Consider the following 17,112-nt stretch of genomic DNA (forward strand, 5'->3'; position numbering starts at 1 on the left):
ATAACACATCATAGGGTGCTGACTAGTTTACAATCACCCTAGTGCACACCTCTCCCACCTACACTACTGCAGCAATGCCCCCACCTGATGATGTTCCCATCTCTGCTTTGCCCCCCACTTTTTAAAAAATTTTTAATCTTTATTTATTTTTGAGAGAGAGAGAGACACAGTGTGAGTAGGGGAGGGGCAGAGAGAGAGTCTCTGGAGACACAGAATCTGAAACAGGCTCCAGGCTCTGAGCTGTCCACACAGAGCCTGACACAGGGCTTAAGCTCACTGAGCGCTAGATCATGATCTGAGCTGAAGTCGGACGCTTAACCAACTGAGCCACCCAGGCGCCCCACGCTTTGGTCCCTTTTGATTCACTTTCTTTTTTTTTCTTTCTTTTTTTAATGTTTTTAGTTATTTTGGGGGGGGGGAAGGAACACATGAGCAAGGGACAGGCAGAGAGACAGAGGGACAGAGGATCAGAAGCCGGCTCTGCGCTGACAGCAAAAAGCCCAATGTGAGGCTCGAACTCCTGAACCTCATGATCGTGACCTGAGCCAACGTCCGACACTCAACCAACTGAGCTACTGTGGTGCCCCACTGTTTTCTGATTGCCACCAAGGCCATTTAAAAATAACTATAAATCTTATTCTATCACCCCATCTGCCTCAAGCCCTTCAGTGGCTGTCCTTAGTGCACTACAGCCAGAGACAACAACCCCGCGTATGGTCTACAAGGCCCTGCTGCCGGCTTGCCTCCTCCCCAGGCCTCACTTCCCCTCCATCTCTCTTCCAGCCACCCTCGCCATCTTGCAGCTTCTTGTATGCCACACTCCTCCATCCTATACGTTCTTACCTCACTCTTCACCTAGTGAATCCCATTTCTTCTTCAGCTCTTACTTCAAACATCACCTCCTCAGGAAGGAGGCCCCACAACCAGGCCTCATAGCACCATTCATTGTATTAGCTTCCTGTGGCTGTGGTGACAAATTGCCACAGACTTGATGGCTTAAAACAACACGTTTATTCTTTCATAGTTCTGGAGGTCAGAGGTCTAAAATCAGTTTCACTGCGCTAAAATTGAAGTGTGAGCAGAAGTGGTTCCTTCCGGAAGCTCTCAGAGGAGAATCATTGCTTTGCCTCTTTCAGCTTCTAGTGGCCACCTGTATTTCATGGTCTGTGGCCCCTTCCTCATCCTTAGAGTGCATCTCTGAGGCTCCAGTCTCTTTTTCCATTATCACGTGACCTTCTCTCATGACTCTGACCCTCCTGTCTCCCTCTTACAGACACTCTAGGGATTACATGGGGTCTACGAGGTAATCCAAGGTAACCTACCCATCTTAAAATCCTTATTCACATCTGCAAAGTCCCTTTTTGCCATATAAGGTAACATATTCACAGGGCTTGGGCCATGGTGATCTTTGGGGTACCATCATTCAGCCTACCACAACCATGCACCTTTTCTTCAGAGCAATTGCAACCATTAGTAATAATAAGGCATACACTCACTCAAGTCACTATTTGATTAATGCTCATCAACTCCTTAGACTATAAACTCCACAAGGATAGGAACAGAGTCTGTTTTTCTTTATTTCTGGATCCTTAGCAACTAGGCCAGTGCTCACTATATATCTACTGGATGAATAGATAATTATCCAACTACTAAAAACCATAAGAAGGAATGTAAAGTGGCAACATGCTACAAGGAAACTTTTCCTCTTAACTTCCATTATTGTTTTCAGTTTGTTTTATGTGATAAATAAAAATGAAAAGGAAAAAAACTGTCCTAGTGAATAGGGTTATCAAGAACTCGAACCAAAAAAAATGTTTATAAGCTGACTACTTACTTCGTATCCAAAAGCTGCAGCTGGTGGTTACTGTCTCTGTGGGACATCTTCAGTTTGGTGCTTTGCTCTGATATCGACAAGTCCACTCTGTTCAAAAGCTGAGAAATCTGGGAAAGAAACCTTGCTTGTAATATCACATATGATCTTTAGAGGTAGTTTCAGATAACATCTGGTAAGCTATATTCTAGTCGATGACATTAAGATTCAATATAATTTAATATATTCTTTTAGCAGTTCACCTCATCTTTCCACTTCCATTTTCTATCATACACACTCATCAGAAATCAAGACCAGGAGTGATGCCAAAATCCATGACGCTCTGAGTACTTAACTTTATAGTTCTCTGATGAGCAAGCCTAGTTTCTGCCCAGGACCACTACTTCCACCTGCTGGCACAAAATACAGTTATGTTTACTTTGGGATTTCTACCATTAATGTGGCTGCTAGACATAGAGAATGGAATTCTTATCACTTGCAAAATCCTTTGAGGTCCCAGATTTACCTCCATATCAAGTCAAGTCACCAGAAAATACAATTTGTAAATTCCATCCCTCCTACTCCTTGTTCCCACCACCCACCCCTTTCCCTGGTCTTTCTACTAAAAGTTAATAGAAACTCGTCCTATATGAAATGTCTTTAGTTTCTTCAGGAATTACGGTGTTTGATATTCCTCACTCACAGACTCATGGGACAAGTATTTATTAGATCCAGAACAAAAAAAAGTATGTCTCCTTCTATAGATTTCTATATGCATCCGACTTGGCTTGGCCACCAAGAAGCTTAGTATCTGCTGAGCATTTATTTTCTGTTGTGGTAATTCTGTCCTTACTCATTCTCTGAAAAAAAAACTGTTGGAATTTTGTTTTATTGTGGGGGTTTTTTGGTGGCTTTAGAATATCTGTGTCCTTCACATAAGCAGATTTAGATCTTTACTGAATGTATTTTGAACACAAGTATTTTTACTCCAGCAAATTGACCAGGTGCCCCTTTTTACTGGAATGGTCCCTCTTTGCATGAAGAATAGCAAGTAGGGCAGATACTGTGGGGCAAATCCTAGAAGACAGGCCCCTTGATGGCAAAGGGAAGCTTTTAAGTGGCCAAAAAGCAAATGGTGAAATGCCAAAAGTTATGCTTTATAAAACTGATCTGTGTTTCAAGGTGGAGTACTCTAAAATTCACCGGCCAGCCTACCTCTACCTTTGTCTGAATCCTTTCCCACCAAAGACTATGTGATGAGGTAGCACGTAACATGAGTCCCAGGACAGTAACTATTTCCTGAACCAAAAATGGGGATATGGCATATAACAGAATGCCTGATCATTTACCTATGCACGAAGTAGTTTTGGAGCCATAATTTAGAATTTCTGGAATATACTAATTGTTTTAGGAATGAGGGAAAAGAACCTTTAAAATTAGGACTCTACCAAAAAATTTGGCGCTTTGGTTGCCGTACCCGTAAAGGGCCACTGCACTGAAACAGGGGGAAAGAAGAAGTGAGAAAAAGATATGCATGTGCTAGGCGTCCCGGCTGGTTTCTCATCACCATGTTATTCTTACTTAGCTAAGAACAAATTACCTCCTTTTAAAAGGCTACCTGAAGTAGGCCATACCTGCCCCTCTGCGTCTTTGATTTTTGTTTCCAAGATAAGTTTGGCAGCTTGCTGTTCTTTGTTCAGGTGCTGGAGCCCCTCATAAGTCGTTTTGTGCTCTGCAGAGAGTCTGGCTATGCTGGCGTCACACCTGTCCAGGCAAACGACAAAGCTAACTCTGAGTGAAGTTTAAAAACAAGCACTGAAGCTCCTTGACATACTCAAACACACAACCCCACTCAAAGAAACTGAACTTTGACTCATTCTTTTCCACAGAGGTTCAAATGAATATAGAGAGCTGCCCTCGTTATGGGTTTTAAGTTAAACCACAGGGATGCTGCTTAATAAGAGTAGGGATGTCACCATCAAAGGAGCAAAGGCTTTACAATGCTCATGAGTATAAAACTGTACATGCAGTAAGAGCCCAATTACAGAAGGCCTATACAGTGTGCCAGATGGGGTCTGTCACTCTTCAGTGCCACCTCCACGCCTCTAAGTTCTCTGGGCCTTCTTTGGATTGCGAAGGCAATTCCTTCTAAAATTTTTTTTTTTTTTAACGTTTTATTTATTTTCGAGACAGAGAGAGACAGAGCATGAACGGGGGAGGGGCAGAGAGAGAAGGAGACACAGAATCGGAAGCAGGCTCCAGGCTCTGAGCCATCAGCCCAGAGCCCGACGAGGGGCTCAAACTCACGGACCGTGAGATCGTGACCTGAGCTGAAGTCGGACGTTTAACCGACTGAGCCACCCAGGCGCCCCTGAAGGCAATTCCTTCTACATTCGAAAGTACTACTCCTAACCTTTTACCAAATCGCCTCAAGACGGTCAGCTTTGAGTGGGGTCCAGAGCTCAAGAAGGCTGTGCAGCGGGTCTGAGCTGCAGTGTAGGCTGCTCAGTCCCTTGGGCCTCACAGCTTGGCAGTGCCAATGGTGCTCAAAGTATCTGTGGCAGAGAAGCCGTGTGCGAAGCCTCTGTCGAGCCCTAGTAGGAAATTCACAGAATAGCTCCCTAGGAATACGAAACTAAGTCAGCCCCGTTCCAACCCAATCATCCCGCTCTGAAAAGTAGCCATTGGCTTGCTGCTGGGCCCTGGTGGCAAATTCGTTCCTGAGCACGGGACATTAAGTGACCAAGCAATCTGGCCAGTCCATCCTGAGCACCAAGCCATAAAGGGAGGCATATGAGCAGTGCTCCATCTTCAAGGGGAAGAAAAGCATAGACATCACGCTTAAATAGGTCCCAAAGGCATAAGTACACTGCATGAGCCCACACTCCTGTGGCATATACTCTTGCTTCTGCCAACTTTCCTTTAACTCACACATACAGCCTCTTGAGGAGCTCCTGATGACCAGGTGGACCAGCGGAGGAAAAGCCAGACCTGGTTTACGAAAGGTGTCAATATGCCGACACCTTCCAGAAGTAGACTACTGACACTTAAAAGCCCACTAGGGAGTGGATCTCAAGGGTGTTAAGGAAGGGAAACCCACACAGTTGGCAGAAGTTCAAACAATGTATCTGCCTAGAATAAAAAATAGCCAGATGTTCATGATTAATGGCGTGAGACACAGAAGAAACATATTGGAGGATTGGGGACAACAGGAAAAGAATCATATATTTGGATTGCTCAGAACTGACACAGCATTTTTGGGGTGCCTGAGTGGCTCAGTTGGTTGGGCGTCTGATTTCAGCTCAGGTACGATCTCATGGTTTGTGAGTTTGAGCCCCATGTCGGGCTCTCTGCTGACAGCTCAGAGGCTAGATCCTGCTTCAGATTCTCTGTCTCCCTCTTTCTCTGCCCCTCCCCTGCTCACGCTCTGTCTCTCTCTCTCTCAAAAATAAAGAGACATTTAAAAAAAATTAAAAAATGAAACAAAACTGACAGAGCATTTGTGCTCCTTGTGAATGTTCTCTGTATCAAGGGAGCAGAGGCCCAAAAATTGTACTTCCCAAACAACCTTGGCAGCTGGTTGTAAATAACTGTAAATTACTTATACAGAGAGGTGGAAGAGAAGCCCTTATGTTCCCCTGGAAGGGATGGGCAGACATGGGATAAACTGCACACGTGAGGTTTACAGCCACTTCTAGGCACACTCCTGCAAATCACTCACTCCCATGTTATAGGCAGCTGATGTTTTCAATGGCTCCTTTCTGTGATTCTTGCACATCCCACTTTCCTGAAAGCCAATAGCAGTTTCCTTCACTTTGCTTGCTTAAATCTGCCAAAGGCTATGCAAGCTCTAACCTCCTGGATTAAACACCTTCCTGCTAAAATACTTAGAGTGGTTTCTGTCTTCTTGACCGAACCTTAATGCATATAGTCATATATCCATATAAAATTTTACAAGGAAGCATGCAAAATATTAACCAGCTATCTTTGGATCATGTGTGATTTTTATTTTACTTTTCATTCTTTTCTAAATTGTATAACTTCCCCGCAATAAGTATGTATAATTTTTCTGATCAGAAAAATAATTACACAAGGAAAATATTTTCATCAACGGCCATGTACAAAGAATGGGTTCCAATTTTATGGAATATGCACTATCCTACCATCTTTCTCTGGGGTCCCCATGAAGCAGAAATGAGGCTGGACTACAAGGAATCCAGAGCTAGAGAAATGTGGGTTAGAGTCACTGTCATGAAAGTTAGGTCAGGTTCAAGGCAATAGGTAGCAGAAGCAGAGAGGCGACAGTGGGAACCCCACTCCATAATTTACTCTTTCAGTCAATAAGTATTTGTAGAATGGCCACTATGTGTCACATACTAATTATACAAAATGAAGACATAGTGGGAACTTTTTTCTTCAGTACACATACCATACAATCCAGAAATTTAAAAACAGATTCTTATGCCACCACTATAAAAATCCTATTCAGCTTACATGTATATTTTCTTCTGTTATTGGTGGAGATTTTATCTGACATTTTGTTCTTGTTCATTATCCCTCAAATCAGACAAATCAGCTCAGAAGATTGGGAACTTGCTGAACAAGTCATTATAAATACATAGACTGAAGACGGAGCCAGTGACAGGTCCCAGTTTCAGTAAATCAGCGGTCTGCAATCTTCCTAAAAGCACCGGAAATGAATTCTTTAAGATGTAGATCTGCATTTAGGCCTCAACGAGCGTTATAAATTGTTCCCTAAGTGACTCAGACACTGAAAAGAATCTCACTGACTAAGTCATACAAAATATTTGCAACAAGCTTAAAAAAACAAAATATTGATCTAGAGTATATAAGCCATGAATAAAGATTAAAGAGCATGCCAGTGCTTTGTAGGCTTTCTAATAAGCAATAAGATTTAACTGATTTACTAATCATTTTGCACGAAAATGTTGCAAATTAAAACTACTACCTGGTCTGTCGGTTACACATGGTGGACTGAACACGTGCCCTTATTTTGGCTCCCTCCTGAAAACCTATCAAGATGACTCCAGATGAATTTTAAAAAGGTATAAATCCACAAGGACAAAAAATAATGGGAGGGAAAAAAAAGTATGGGGGAAAGTAGAAAGCAGACAGATGGTGCAGGAGATGGAGCAAAGCGTATATTTTGCTACGGCTGGTGCTGGGAGCTTGAAGGGCTCTATATCTGAAAACCAGCAGAAGCGAGAAGAAGCTTTAGTTCCCACGCGGCAAGAGGGGCAAGAACCGGCTCCACTCAGGAAGCACACAGGAGCACACTTGTGACACAACACAGGAACCAGGGTAACTGAAACCAGAGGTCTGAGTGGGGCCCTACCAGCTATGGAAAGCTCAAAAAACAAACAAACCAAAAAAAAAAAACAAACAAAAACCTGGATGAGGGGCACCTGGGTGGCTCAGCGGGTTAAGCAGTTGACTTCAGCTCCGGTCATGATCTCACAGTTCATGAGTTCGAGCCCTGTCTCATGTTCTCTGCTGTCAGCGCAGAGCCTGCTTCGGATCCTCTGTTCCCCTCTCTCTGCCCCACCCCACCCTCTTTCTCAAAAATAAATAAACATTTTTAAAAACTTGGACCAAATGAGTTCTTAAATAAATATGTTTAAGATACTGAAAAAAATCGAAGACAGATTAATATCTATAACGAGAACTCTGAATTATTAAACAAAAACAGGCAGAGGGAAAAGAAGAACAAGTGGATGAGAGAAAAATGGAAAATCCTGGAAGTAAACTACACAGTGTCTTCACAGACCTGACAAATTCTAGACTGGACCTGACTGAAGATGGTCAGTTAGTTTGAAGACAGTAGCAAGGAGCTCACACAGAAGGAAGCAAAGACAGTGATGCGAAACATGAAAAAACAGGTAAGAGACAAGGAGGACAAATAAAGAGATGCCAACATCAGTGAAAGAGGAATTGAGAAGTCCCCAAAACAAGGAGACAGAAGGGTGGAGAAACATCTTAGGAGTGAGGAAAAATAACTTATCATCCCAGGATAAGGGCAAAATAAAGACAGACACAGATTTAAACATGCAAGGATAAAGACATGTATTGACCACAAACCCATACTGAAAGAGTCACTAAATCATGTACTTCAGCAAAAAGAAAAGAGCACCCAGGGACATCTGGCTGGCTCAGTCAGTAGAGACCGTGACACTTGATCTTGTAAGTTTGAGCCTCACGATGGGTGTAGAGATTACTTAAAAATAAAATCTTTAGGGGTGCCTGGGTGGCTTAGTTGGTTAAGTGTCTGACTTTGGCTCAGGTCATGATCTCAGTTTGTGAGTTCAAGCCCCACGTTGGGCTCTGTGCTGACAGCTCAGAGCCTACAGCCTGCTTCAGATTCTGTGTCTCCCATTCTTTCTCTGCCTCCTTTGTGCATATGTTCTCCCTCTTCCTCAAAAATAAATAAACATTAAAAAATAAAATAAAATCTTTAAAAAAAAAAAAAGAGCACCCACAGGAAGGAGTGGGATGCAAGAAACAATGGTGAGCAAACTGAGAAAATTATTGGTAAATTTAAGTTATTGTCGACTCTGAAGAAAGTAAGCTACCAGATCAATTATTCCAGTCTTTTAAAAATCATTTCTTGGGAGGCGCCTGGGTGGCTCAGTAAGTTAAGTGTCCAACTTCAGCTCAGGTCATGATCTCCTGGTTCGTGGGCTTGAGCCCCGTGTCAGGCTCTATGCTGAGAGCTCGGAGCCTAGAGCCTGCTTCAGATTCTGTGTCTCCCTCTCTCTCTCTCTCTCTCTGTCCCTCCCCCACTTGTGCTCTATCTCTCCCTCTCTCAAAATTAAATGAACATTAAAAAAATAAAGAAATAAACATCCTCTTTAAAAACAAGAAAATAAAAATAAAAGTCATTTCTTGGTACTAACTCACATTTACTTGAGGCTGAACAACTTGTTTAGCTCAGTCATGTTGTTAAAATGCTATAATCCTTTTCAGAAGTAACAGGAAAAAAATTAATGGAACAATTTTTTTTAATATTGACTTAAATACTTAAAATATTTTTAAAAAATATTTTAAATAATCTGACAAAACTGCATATATGCCTTTAAATATTTTCAATATTCATAGTACGATATATACAATTAAGCAATAATTATGCCATTGTTCTTCTGTATTGGAAATCTTTTTTGAATGTGAATGCCCAATGTTGGAGAAAGTTTGTAGAATCAAGCTATATCACATACTACTGGTGGAAAAATACATTTTACAAGCTTTCTAGAGGGCAACCTGGCAGTATATGCCCCAAATTTTGAAACATAAATATATTTCTATGTGCCTTTCAATCTAGGTATTAGCCCCAAAGAAACAAAGTTTCAGGAAAGAAAAAACAAAAAAAACAAACTAAGTACAATTCTTTATCTGTATAAATGCCTGCTGTTTAACTTGCTACTATTTTAGAATACTGGCCAAAATCCTTTAAAACGCCCCCCAAGGGTTGCTCCCTATCCATCTAACTTTCAGCCACATCTCACACACCTCAGTCCCTTTTCCCCTCTTCATCTAGTCACACTGATTATATTCCAGGGCTTCGAACTTACCTCACTCCTTCCCACTTCAAGGCCTGACCCATGTTGTTTCCTGTCTGGAATGTTCTTCCCTGACCTCTTCACATGGGTACTTACCATTCCACCCTCAGAGCTAAGCACGCAAGTCACATCCTTAAGGAAGCCTTCCCAGAGCGCCCAGATGAGACACACCAGTTACATACTTGGAGAACGCCTCACATAAATCTTTCACTGACTTGCGATTAAAATTTATTATTGTTATTATTTTGGATATCTTCACATAAATCTTTCACTGACTTGCGATTAAAACTTATTATTGTTATTATTTTGGATATCTTCCATAATATACTCTTGTTGCATAATATACTCTCATCACTGGCCCAAGCATGGCTCACTTTGTTCAGTTAATTATTTTGAGTAATGGCTCCCATGAAAGTAAGCATTTTGAATCCTGTGTCATCATTCCCTTGTTTTCCTATTAAGACGATTGATTAATGGCAAGCCAAGAAACAGACTCTTAACTGGTGGTTGCCAGAGGGGAGGTGGGTGGAGGGATGCATGAAATAGGTGATGGGGATTAAGGAGTGCACTTGCCCTGGGTGATGTTTGGAAGTGTTGAATCAGTATATTGACACTTGAAACTTAAATAACACTGTATGTTAACTGTACTGGAATTAAGATAAAATAAAATAAAATGTTAAAAGACAGTTAATTGCATATACACATGCATGTATGTAAGTACATATATATGCAAATACGTGTGTATATATATGATGGCATGCTATTTCTTTTTCTTAATTTTATGTCTATTTTGAGCAAGAGAGAGAGGAGGAATGCGAATGTGGCAGAACAGAAGAGAGGGAGAGAGAGAGAACCCTAAGCAGGCTCTATCTGCATTGTCAGAGCAAAGCGTGGAAGGGGCTCAATCTCTGCAACTGTGAGATCATGACCTGAGCCAAAATCAAAAGCCAGATGCTTAACCAACTGAGCTACCCAGACAACCTTAGCATGCATTTCTTAAAAGTATATATATGCATGTTTTAGTTGAATTTAACTTTTACAAAAGACATTATATCAGGGGTGCCTGGGTGGCTCAGTTGGTTAAGTGTCTGACTCTTGGTTTCAGCTTGGGTCATGATCTCACGTTTCTTGGGTTCAAGCCCCATATCGGGCTCTACCACTGACAGTGTGGAGCCTGCTTGGGATTCTCTCTCTCTCCCTCTCTCTGCACCTACCCCACTGGCTCTCTGTCTCTCTCAAATTAAATAAACAAACTTATAAAAAAAAGACATTATGTCATATGCAATATTTTGGTATTTATTTTTTCCACCTATTATATTGCTAAGATTCATCCATATTGCCATACAGCACTGAGGTTCATTTTGACAATAGAATAATATTCTGTTGTTTGTTACAATTTATTTGTTCATGCTATCATTGATGGGCACTTTGGGTTATTTCAGTATTTTCTATTGTGAATGATGCTGCTATTAACAAGACCCCTTATACAAGAATTTCTCTCGGGCAGAAACTGATGGATCATGGAGTATGTGAATGTTCAACACTGGGAGGTAAGATCAGATTCTACTAATTTATACTCCCACTAGCAAGGAATAAGAGACTGTAAGAAGCCACATCCTCTCTAACGCTTATTTTCAGACATTTCAGATGCCAATCAACTGGGTGAAAAAAAAATATTTTGTGTTTTGAATTTTCATTTCAACATCAACCACTGAAGTTAAATCTCTTTACATGTTTGTTGACCACATATGTTTCTGCTTTGGTAAAATGTCATTCATATCTCTCACCCATTGTTACACTGGGTTGTTTGCATTATTCTTATTAACTTGCAGGAAATCTTTAAATGCTCTTAGCACTAACCCTTTACCAGCCAATATCATCCTCAGTTTGTAACATTTAATTTTCTTCTTTAAAGGGTCTTTTGATGAGCAATGTTTTAAATTTTAATATAACCAAATCCATCAATGCTTTTTATGTCAAGAAGAAATTCTACCCTACCGAAAGATCTAAAAGATATTCATCTATATTTTTCTATTAAAAATTTTTAAGTCTTATTTTTAGCACTTAAGCCCTCTACCCGTCCAGAGCTGATTTTGTATCTGGTAGGAGGTAGAAAAGAAATTACTCTTTTTTGATATGTATAATATATATTTTTCAGCTTTACTTATGAGCAATCCCTCCTTTCTCCACTGATCTGCTATGCCATCTATGACACGTGCCAAGGTCCCACACATATGTGGTCACAGTCCAATTTGTGCATGCTCTATTTTATTCCATTTTCACTTTCTCTACCCCTAAGCCAATAACATAGAGTTTCACAACAAGTCTTGCTATCGGGTAGGGCAATTCTCCCCTCTCTGGTCATCCTCAGAAGTGTACCGGATATTTTTCACTCTTAACCCTTACATATAAACATTAAGGTCATTTTATCAAGTTCAATGTAAAACTCTGTTAGGATATTAACTGGAATTTCATTAATTCTAAAAATTAATTTGAAAGAATTGATATCTTCAGAAATATTAAGACTTCCTACCCTTGAATATAATATCTATCTCTACTTATGTTTTCTTCTTATTATTTTTTTTAATGTTTATTTATTTTTGAGACAGAGAGAGACAGAGCATGAACGGGGGAGGGTCAGAGAGAGAGGGAGACACAAAATCTGAAGCAGGCTCCAGGCTCTGAGCTGTCAGCACAGAGCCCAACGTGGGGCTCGAACCCACAGACCATGAGATGGTGACCTGAACCGAAGTCGGATGCTTAACCGACTGAGCCACCCAGGTGCCCCTCTTATCATTTCTTAATCAAATTAAAAAAAAATTTTCCCTTTAGAGGTCTTGGGCAATTTTTGTTAGATTTCTGCCTGGTTATTTTATATTCTCTGCTTTTATTTTAAATGGTATCTTCATTTTGGTATGTTTTGTTTAATAGTAAGGAAACTGACTTTTGTATATTAATATATCTAGCCATTTTGCTAAGTATGCATTAACAGATCAAAAGGGAAGGATACCAAAAGATTTGAACAGATGCAAAAAATACTTGAGAAAACCCAATACAAATTCATAGAATCTTAGTAAATTAGGAATTGAAGAAAACTTAATCTGATAAATCTATGTTAAAAAAAATAACACGAGCAATTATCATTCAAAATGGAAAAACAATGGAATAATTTCATTGAAGTAAAAAACAAGAGAAAGATGCCGCCAATCACATCTACTTAACACGGTATTGGAGGGGTTTGCCATTGTAAGATGACAAGAAAGAGAGACTAAGGATACAAGGATCAGAAAAGAAGAAATAAAATTATCATTATTTGCAAATGATATGATTTCTATAGAAAACCCCAAATATCAGGGCACCTGGGTGGCTCTGTCAGTTAAGAACCTGACTCTTGACTTCAGCTAAGGTCATGATCTCATGGTTTATGAGTTCAAACTCCATATAGGGTGCTGCACTGTCCTGATCTGCTTGGGATTCTCTCTCCTCCTCTTTCTCTGCCCCTCCCCCACTTGTGTGTGTGCACGCGCGTGCTCTCTCTCTCTCAAAATAAATAAATAAACTTTAAAAATATTAAAAAATAAAACTCCAAACATCTACAAATAAATTATTCAAATAACAAGTGAAATTAAATAACTATTTGGCATTAAGTTGTTTGACATCTGTGTCCCCTCCTAGACAGAATATAAACAGCAAGACAGAGGGACGACATTTGCCTTTTTCATCACGAAAACCCTAGTGCCCCGTTCATTGCCTTACATGTAGAAGAGGCCCAACAGATATTGTGAACGGATGAATGTATTTGTGAATGGATGAATACACAGAAAATTACTGTACAGTGCAAAGTACTTGATTCATACTACTTCCTTTAGTCTTAAATCATCCCTCACTTCACAAATGATGGTAAAACCAACACCAAATAAAGACCTTTCTTTTTTGAGTTCATAACTGTTTAGCAAAATATTATTTAAATCTTATTTGGGGATATCATGGGTTTTAACATACCATGAAATACAAAAATATTATACAAAAGCTTTATTTTCCAGTCCAAACACAGCTTTTACTGGGTAGGAACTGTCAGGTATCACTACATCCGACCAGTTTCATTATCTTTGAAAAGCTGTTTGAGGGATGGACTCTGTTTGAAAAAGTTATTTAGAAAGATCTTGAAATTATCCTGAAGTTCATGGCTCACTGATTTTCCCTAGCTTTGGCTTGGCTTCAGTATTATTTCTCACTTGGAAACACAAATACTACAACATAAATTTCCATTAACATCAACTAGTAGTTAAATACAATAAATTATGGCACACAGCTGTAGCAGGATACTCCATACCCAAGTAAGCAGTACACTAGAACTATGCATATACTCAAAGAAAGCCCACAATGTACTGTTATGTGCGAACACTTCAGTTGCAGAATAATATATGTAATACTTTGTAAAATCAAAATCAGACTGTTGTGATTGTTAATTGATTGTGAGGCTGCAAATCATCATGTTACTACAATGATAAATTATTACCTCATAACTATGTATGAAAAAGTCTGAAAGGACAGACATCAAGCTGTTAATATTAGTTACCTGTAAGGAATAAAAAAGAGCAAGGGGCTGGTGAACTTATTTTTTTTCCCTACTTTACATATTTCATAATGTTTCTGACTGTTTAATACCACACACTTCATCTTCGTACCTTTATAAGTTAGGGGACAAAGCAGGTGGGGAGGGCAGGGAGGGCTGCAAGGTAAGATACCAAAGCCTGTCATCAGAAAGCATACACAAAGAAATCAACTCTGGTTTTCTTATGTTAAAAACAAAGTTATCCTTATTCTCAAATGCTGCATAAAAATATTACATATGAAAGAACAGAACTGGGACACCTGGGTGGCTCAGTTGATTAAGTGCCCAACTTTGGCTCAGGTCATGATCTCGCTGGTTCACGGGTTCAGGCCCCATGTTGGGCTCTGTGCTGACAGCTCAGAGCTTGAAGCCTGCTTTGGATTCTGTATCTCCCTCTCTCTCTCTGTCCCTCCCCACCTCATGCTCTGTTCTCTATCTCTCAAAAATAAATAAAAACAAAAAAAAAAAGAAAGAATTGAGTAAATGGAACGAAATGTTAACACTTGGTGAATCGTGCAAACTTTCTGTAAGTTTCAAATTGTTTGTTTGTTTGTTTGTTTTGAGAGGGGGGAGGGGCAGAGAGAGAGGGACAGAGAAAATCCCAAGCAGACTTTGCACTTTTGGCACAGAGCCCCACACAGGACTTGATCTCATGAACTGTGAGATCATGACCAGAACCAAAATCGAGTCAGATTAACCTACTGAGAAACCCAGGCACCCTGCAAATTATTTCTAAATAAATAAATAAGAAAAAAGGGGGAAGCTATATTGCTACCTCAGCTAATATTGAATCAACGACACTGTTCCTGTCTTTTCAAAAAAAAACACTCATAAAAGACAGCCTCAGAGTTCTAAATATAGCTGTGTGCATGGCTCAACAGCTTTAGTTAAACGAGAATTTGCAATCAATCTGACAAGTTGCCCTATTTTATCCTGTTATGTTATAAATGAACCAATAATGTAGTCATTTCAAAATTTCCCTTTTCAGGTCTTTGGATAACTGTTATCTCCCAGGTGCAGTTCTTGGTTGTAGCCATTGTGTGGCAGAATAACTTTTCATCTGGTTACCAGATCAGTGGCGAAGAGGTGGTCAGAAGTTCATTAACAGAGTACCAAAGGTCTAGCCACAGACCTGACCAGGCAACAGGCTTAAAGTAAACATCTCTTACAGTTTATGACATGGTAGCATAGCACACCAAAGGCAGTGACATTTTTTTTTAATTATTTTAAAAAAATATTTACCTAGGGGCACCTGGGTGCCTCAGTTGATTAAGTGTCCGACTTTGGCTCAGGTCACGATCTGTGAGTTCAAGCCCTGAGTCGGGCTCTGTGCTGATAGTTCAGAGCCTGGAGCCTGCTTCAGATTCCATGTCTCCCTCCCTTCCTGCTCCTCCCCCCTCCCCCAGTCATGCTGTCTCTGTCTCTCTCTCTCTCAAAAATAAATCTTAAAAACAAATTTTGTTAGTGTTTATTTGTTTATATTGAGAAAGAGAGCATGAGAAGGGGAAGGGGCAGAGAGGGAGAGAGAGAGGGAGGGAGGGAGGGAGAGGAAGAGAGGGGGAGAGGGAGAGAGAGAGAGACAGAGAGAGAGAGAGAGAGAGAGAGAGAGAGAGAGAGAGAGAGAATCCCAAGCAAGCTCTACACTGTCAACACAGAGCTTGAGGGGGGGTTCGATCTCATGAACCGCGAGGTTATGACCTGAGCCAAGATCAAGAGTCGGTTGCTTAACACCCAGGCTCCCAGAAAGGCAGTGACATTTAAAACATTAAGTTGTTCATGTTCCATGTTATAATTACCTATACATATAATAATTCTTGTATATATACATAATTAAGCCTTTAAGGGCTGGCAATAATTTAACTGAATCAGACTCCAGAGCAATTTATGTCCCAGGGTATTGTCAGAAACAATCCCTGTACAGCAATCTGCCAGAAATTAATGGCGATGAAGATCTGGACGTGATACCTGTAGAGGCAGACGGCTTAATAAAAGATCAAGGAAAGAGGGGCCCCCAGGTGGTGCAGTCGGTTAAGCGTTCCACGCTTGATTTCAGCTCAGGTCATGGTCTCACAGTTGTGAGATCGAGCCCCATGTCAGGTTCTGCTGGGTGTGGAGCCTCCTTTCTCCCTCTTTTCCTCTGCCCCTCCCTGGCAAGTGAGCGCACTCACTCTCACTCTCTCTCTCAAAAAAATTTTTTAAAAGATCAGGGAAAAGAGAGAGTCTTGCTAAGATCACTGACATCACAGGGCACCTGTGCACTAGATGCTTCATACTGCCGGAGAAAGAGACATCTCTAAACAATCCGGCCAAGTCACTGAACAAACAACCAACCAAAGCAAGCAGAGGGAAGGAGCTGTCAGTATTCAGTATCCAGCAAAGACACCAGAAAATATGAACTAAACACAGAAAAAAAGCAGGCAAAAGAAACTGGCAGTGAGAGGGAAAGATGTCAGATTTAAAAGACACAGACTTTAAGGCAGCCATTATAAACACTGGATGCCCAAAGAAATAGAGAAAACATGATTTAAAAAAGTAAAGGAAGGTATGGGGTGCCTGGGTGGCTCAGGTGATTGATCTTCTCACTCTTGATTTCGGCTCAGGTCATGATCTCATGGTTTGTGACATGGAGCCCCGCACAGGGCTATGGGCTGACAGCACGGATATGCTTGGGATTCTCTCTGCCTTTCTCTCTCAAAATAAATAAATAAAAACTGTAAAAAAAAGTAAAGGAAGGTATAATGGTAATGTCTCATCAAATAGGGAATATCAACAAAGAGACAGTAATCATTTTTTAAAAGAACCAATTGGACCCAGTCAAATGAAAAGAAAACCCTTAGAACGGGGGAAAGCTTTTTCAAATCAGGTATCTGGTAGTGAATTGAATCTAGAATATATAAAGATCTTCTGCAACTCAATAATAAAAAGACTATTAATCCAGATCAAAAATGGGCAAAGGATCTGCATAAACAGCTCTCCAAAGATCTACAAATGACCAATAAGCCCACTGAATGGTGTTCAGCACCATTAGTCACTAGGGAAATGCAAATCAAAAACAAGATGTTACTTCATACCCATTAGGTTGGCTCTATCAAAAAGGTAAGTGTTGGTGAGGA

At 40.4% G+C, this 17,112-nt stretch overlaps 1 protein-coding gene across 2 annotated transcripts in view; it reads right to left on the reverse strand.

Annotated features, from left to right (window-relative positions):
- FAM81A (family with sequence similarity 81 member A) overlaps nucleotides 1-17,112 on the reverse strand; it is a 74,809-nt gene that overhangs the window by 12,808 nt on the left and 44,889 nt on the right. For both annotated transcript variants that reach the window (XM_019441938.2, XM_019441940.2), the window contains exons 5-6: nucleotides 3,445-3,574; nucleotides 1,835-1,941 (exon numbers count right to left, since the gene is read on the reverse strand). In XM_019441938.2, coding sequence (XP_019297483.1) covers nucleotides 1,835-1,941; nucleotides 3,445-3,574 — 237 coding nt within the window. The remainder of the gene's footprint in view (nucleotides 1-1,834; nucleotides 1,942-3,444; nucleotides 3,575-17,112) is intronic.

This window comes from Panthera pardus, unplaced genomic scaffold (genome assembly GCF_024362965.1).
Source record: "Panthera pardus isolate Hobbes unplaced genomic scaffold, ASM2436296v1 HiC_scaffold_24, whole genome shotgun sequence".
NCBI lineage: Eukaryota > Metazoa > Chordata > Mammalia > Carnivora > Felidae > Panthera > Panthera pardus.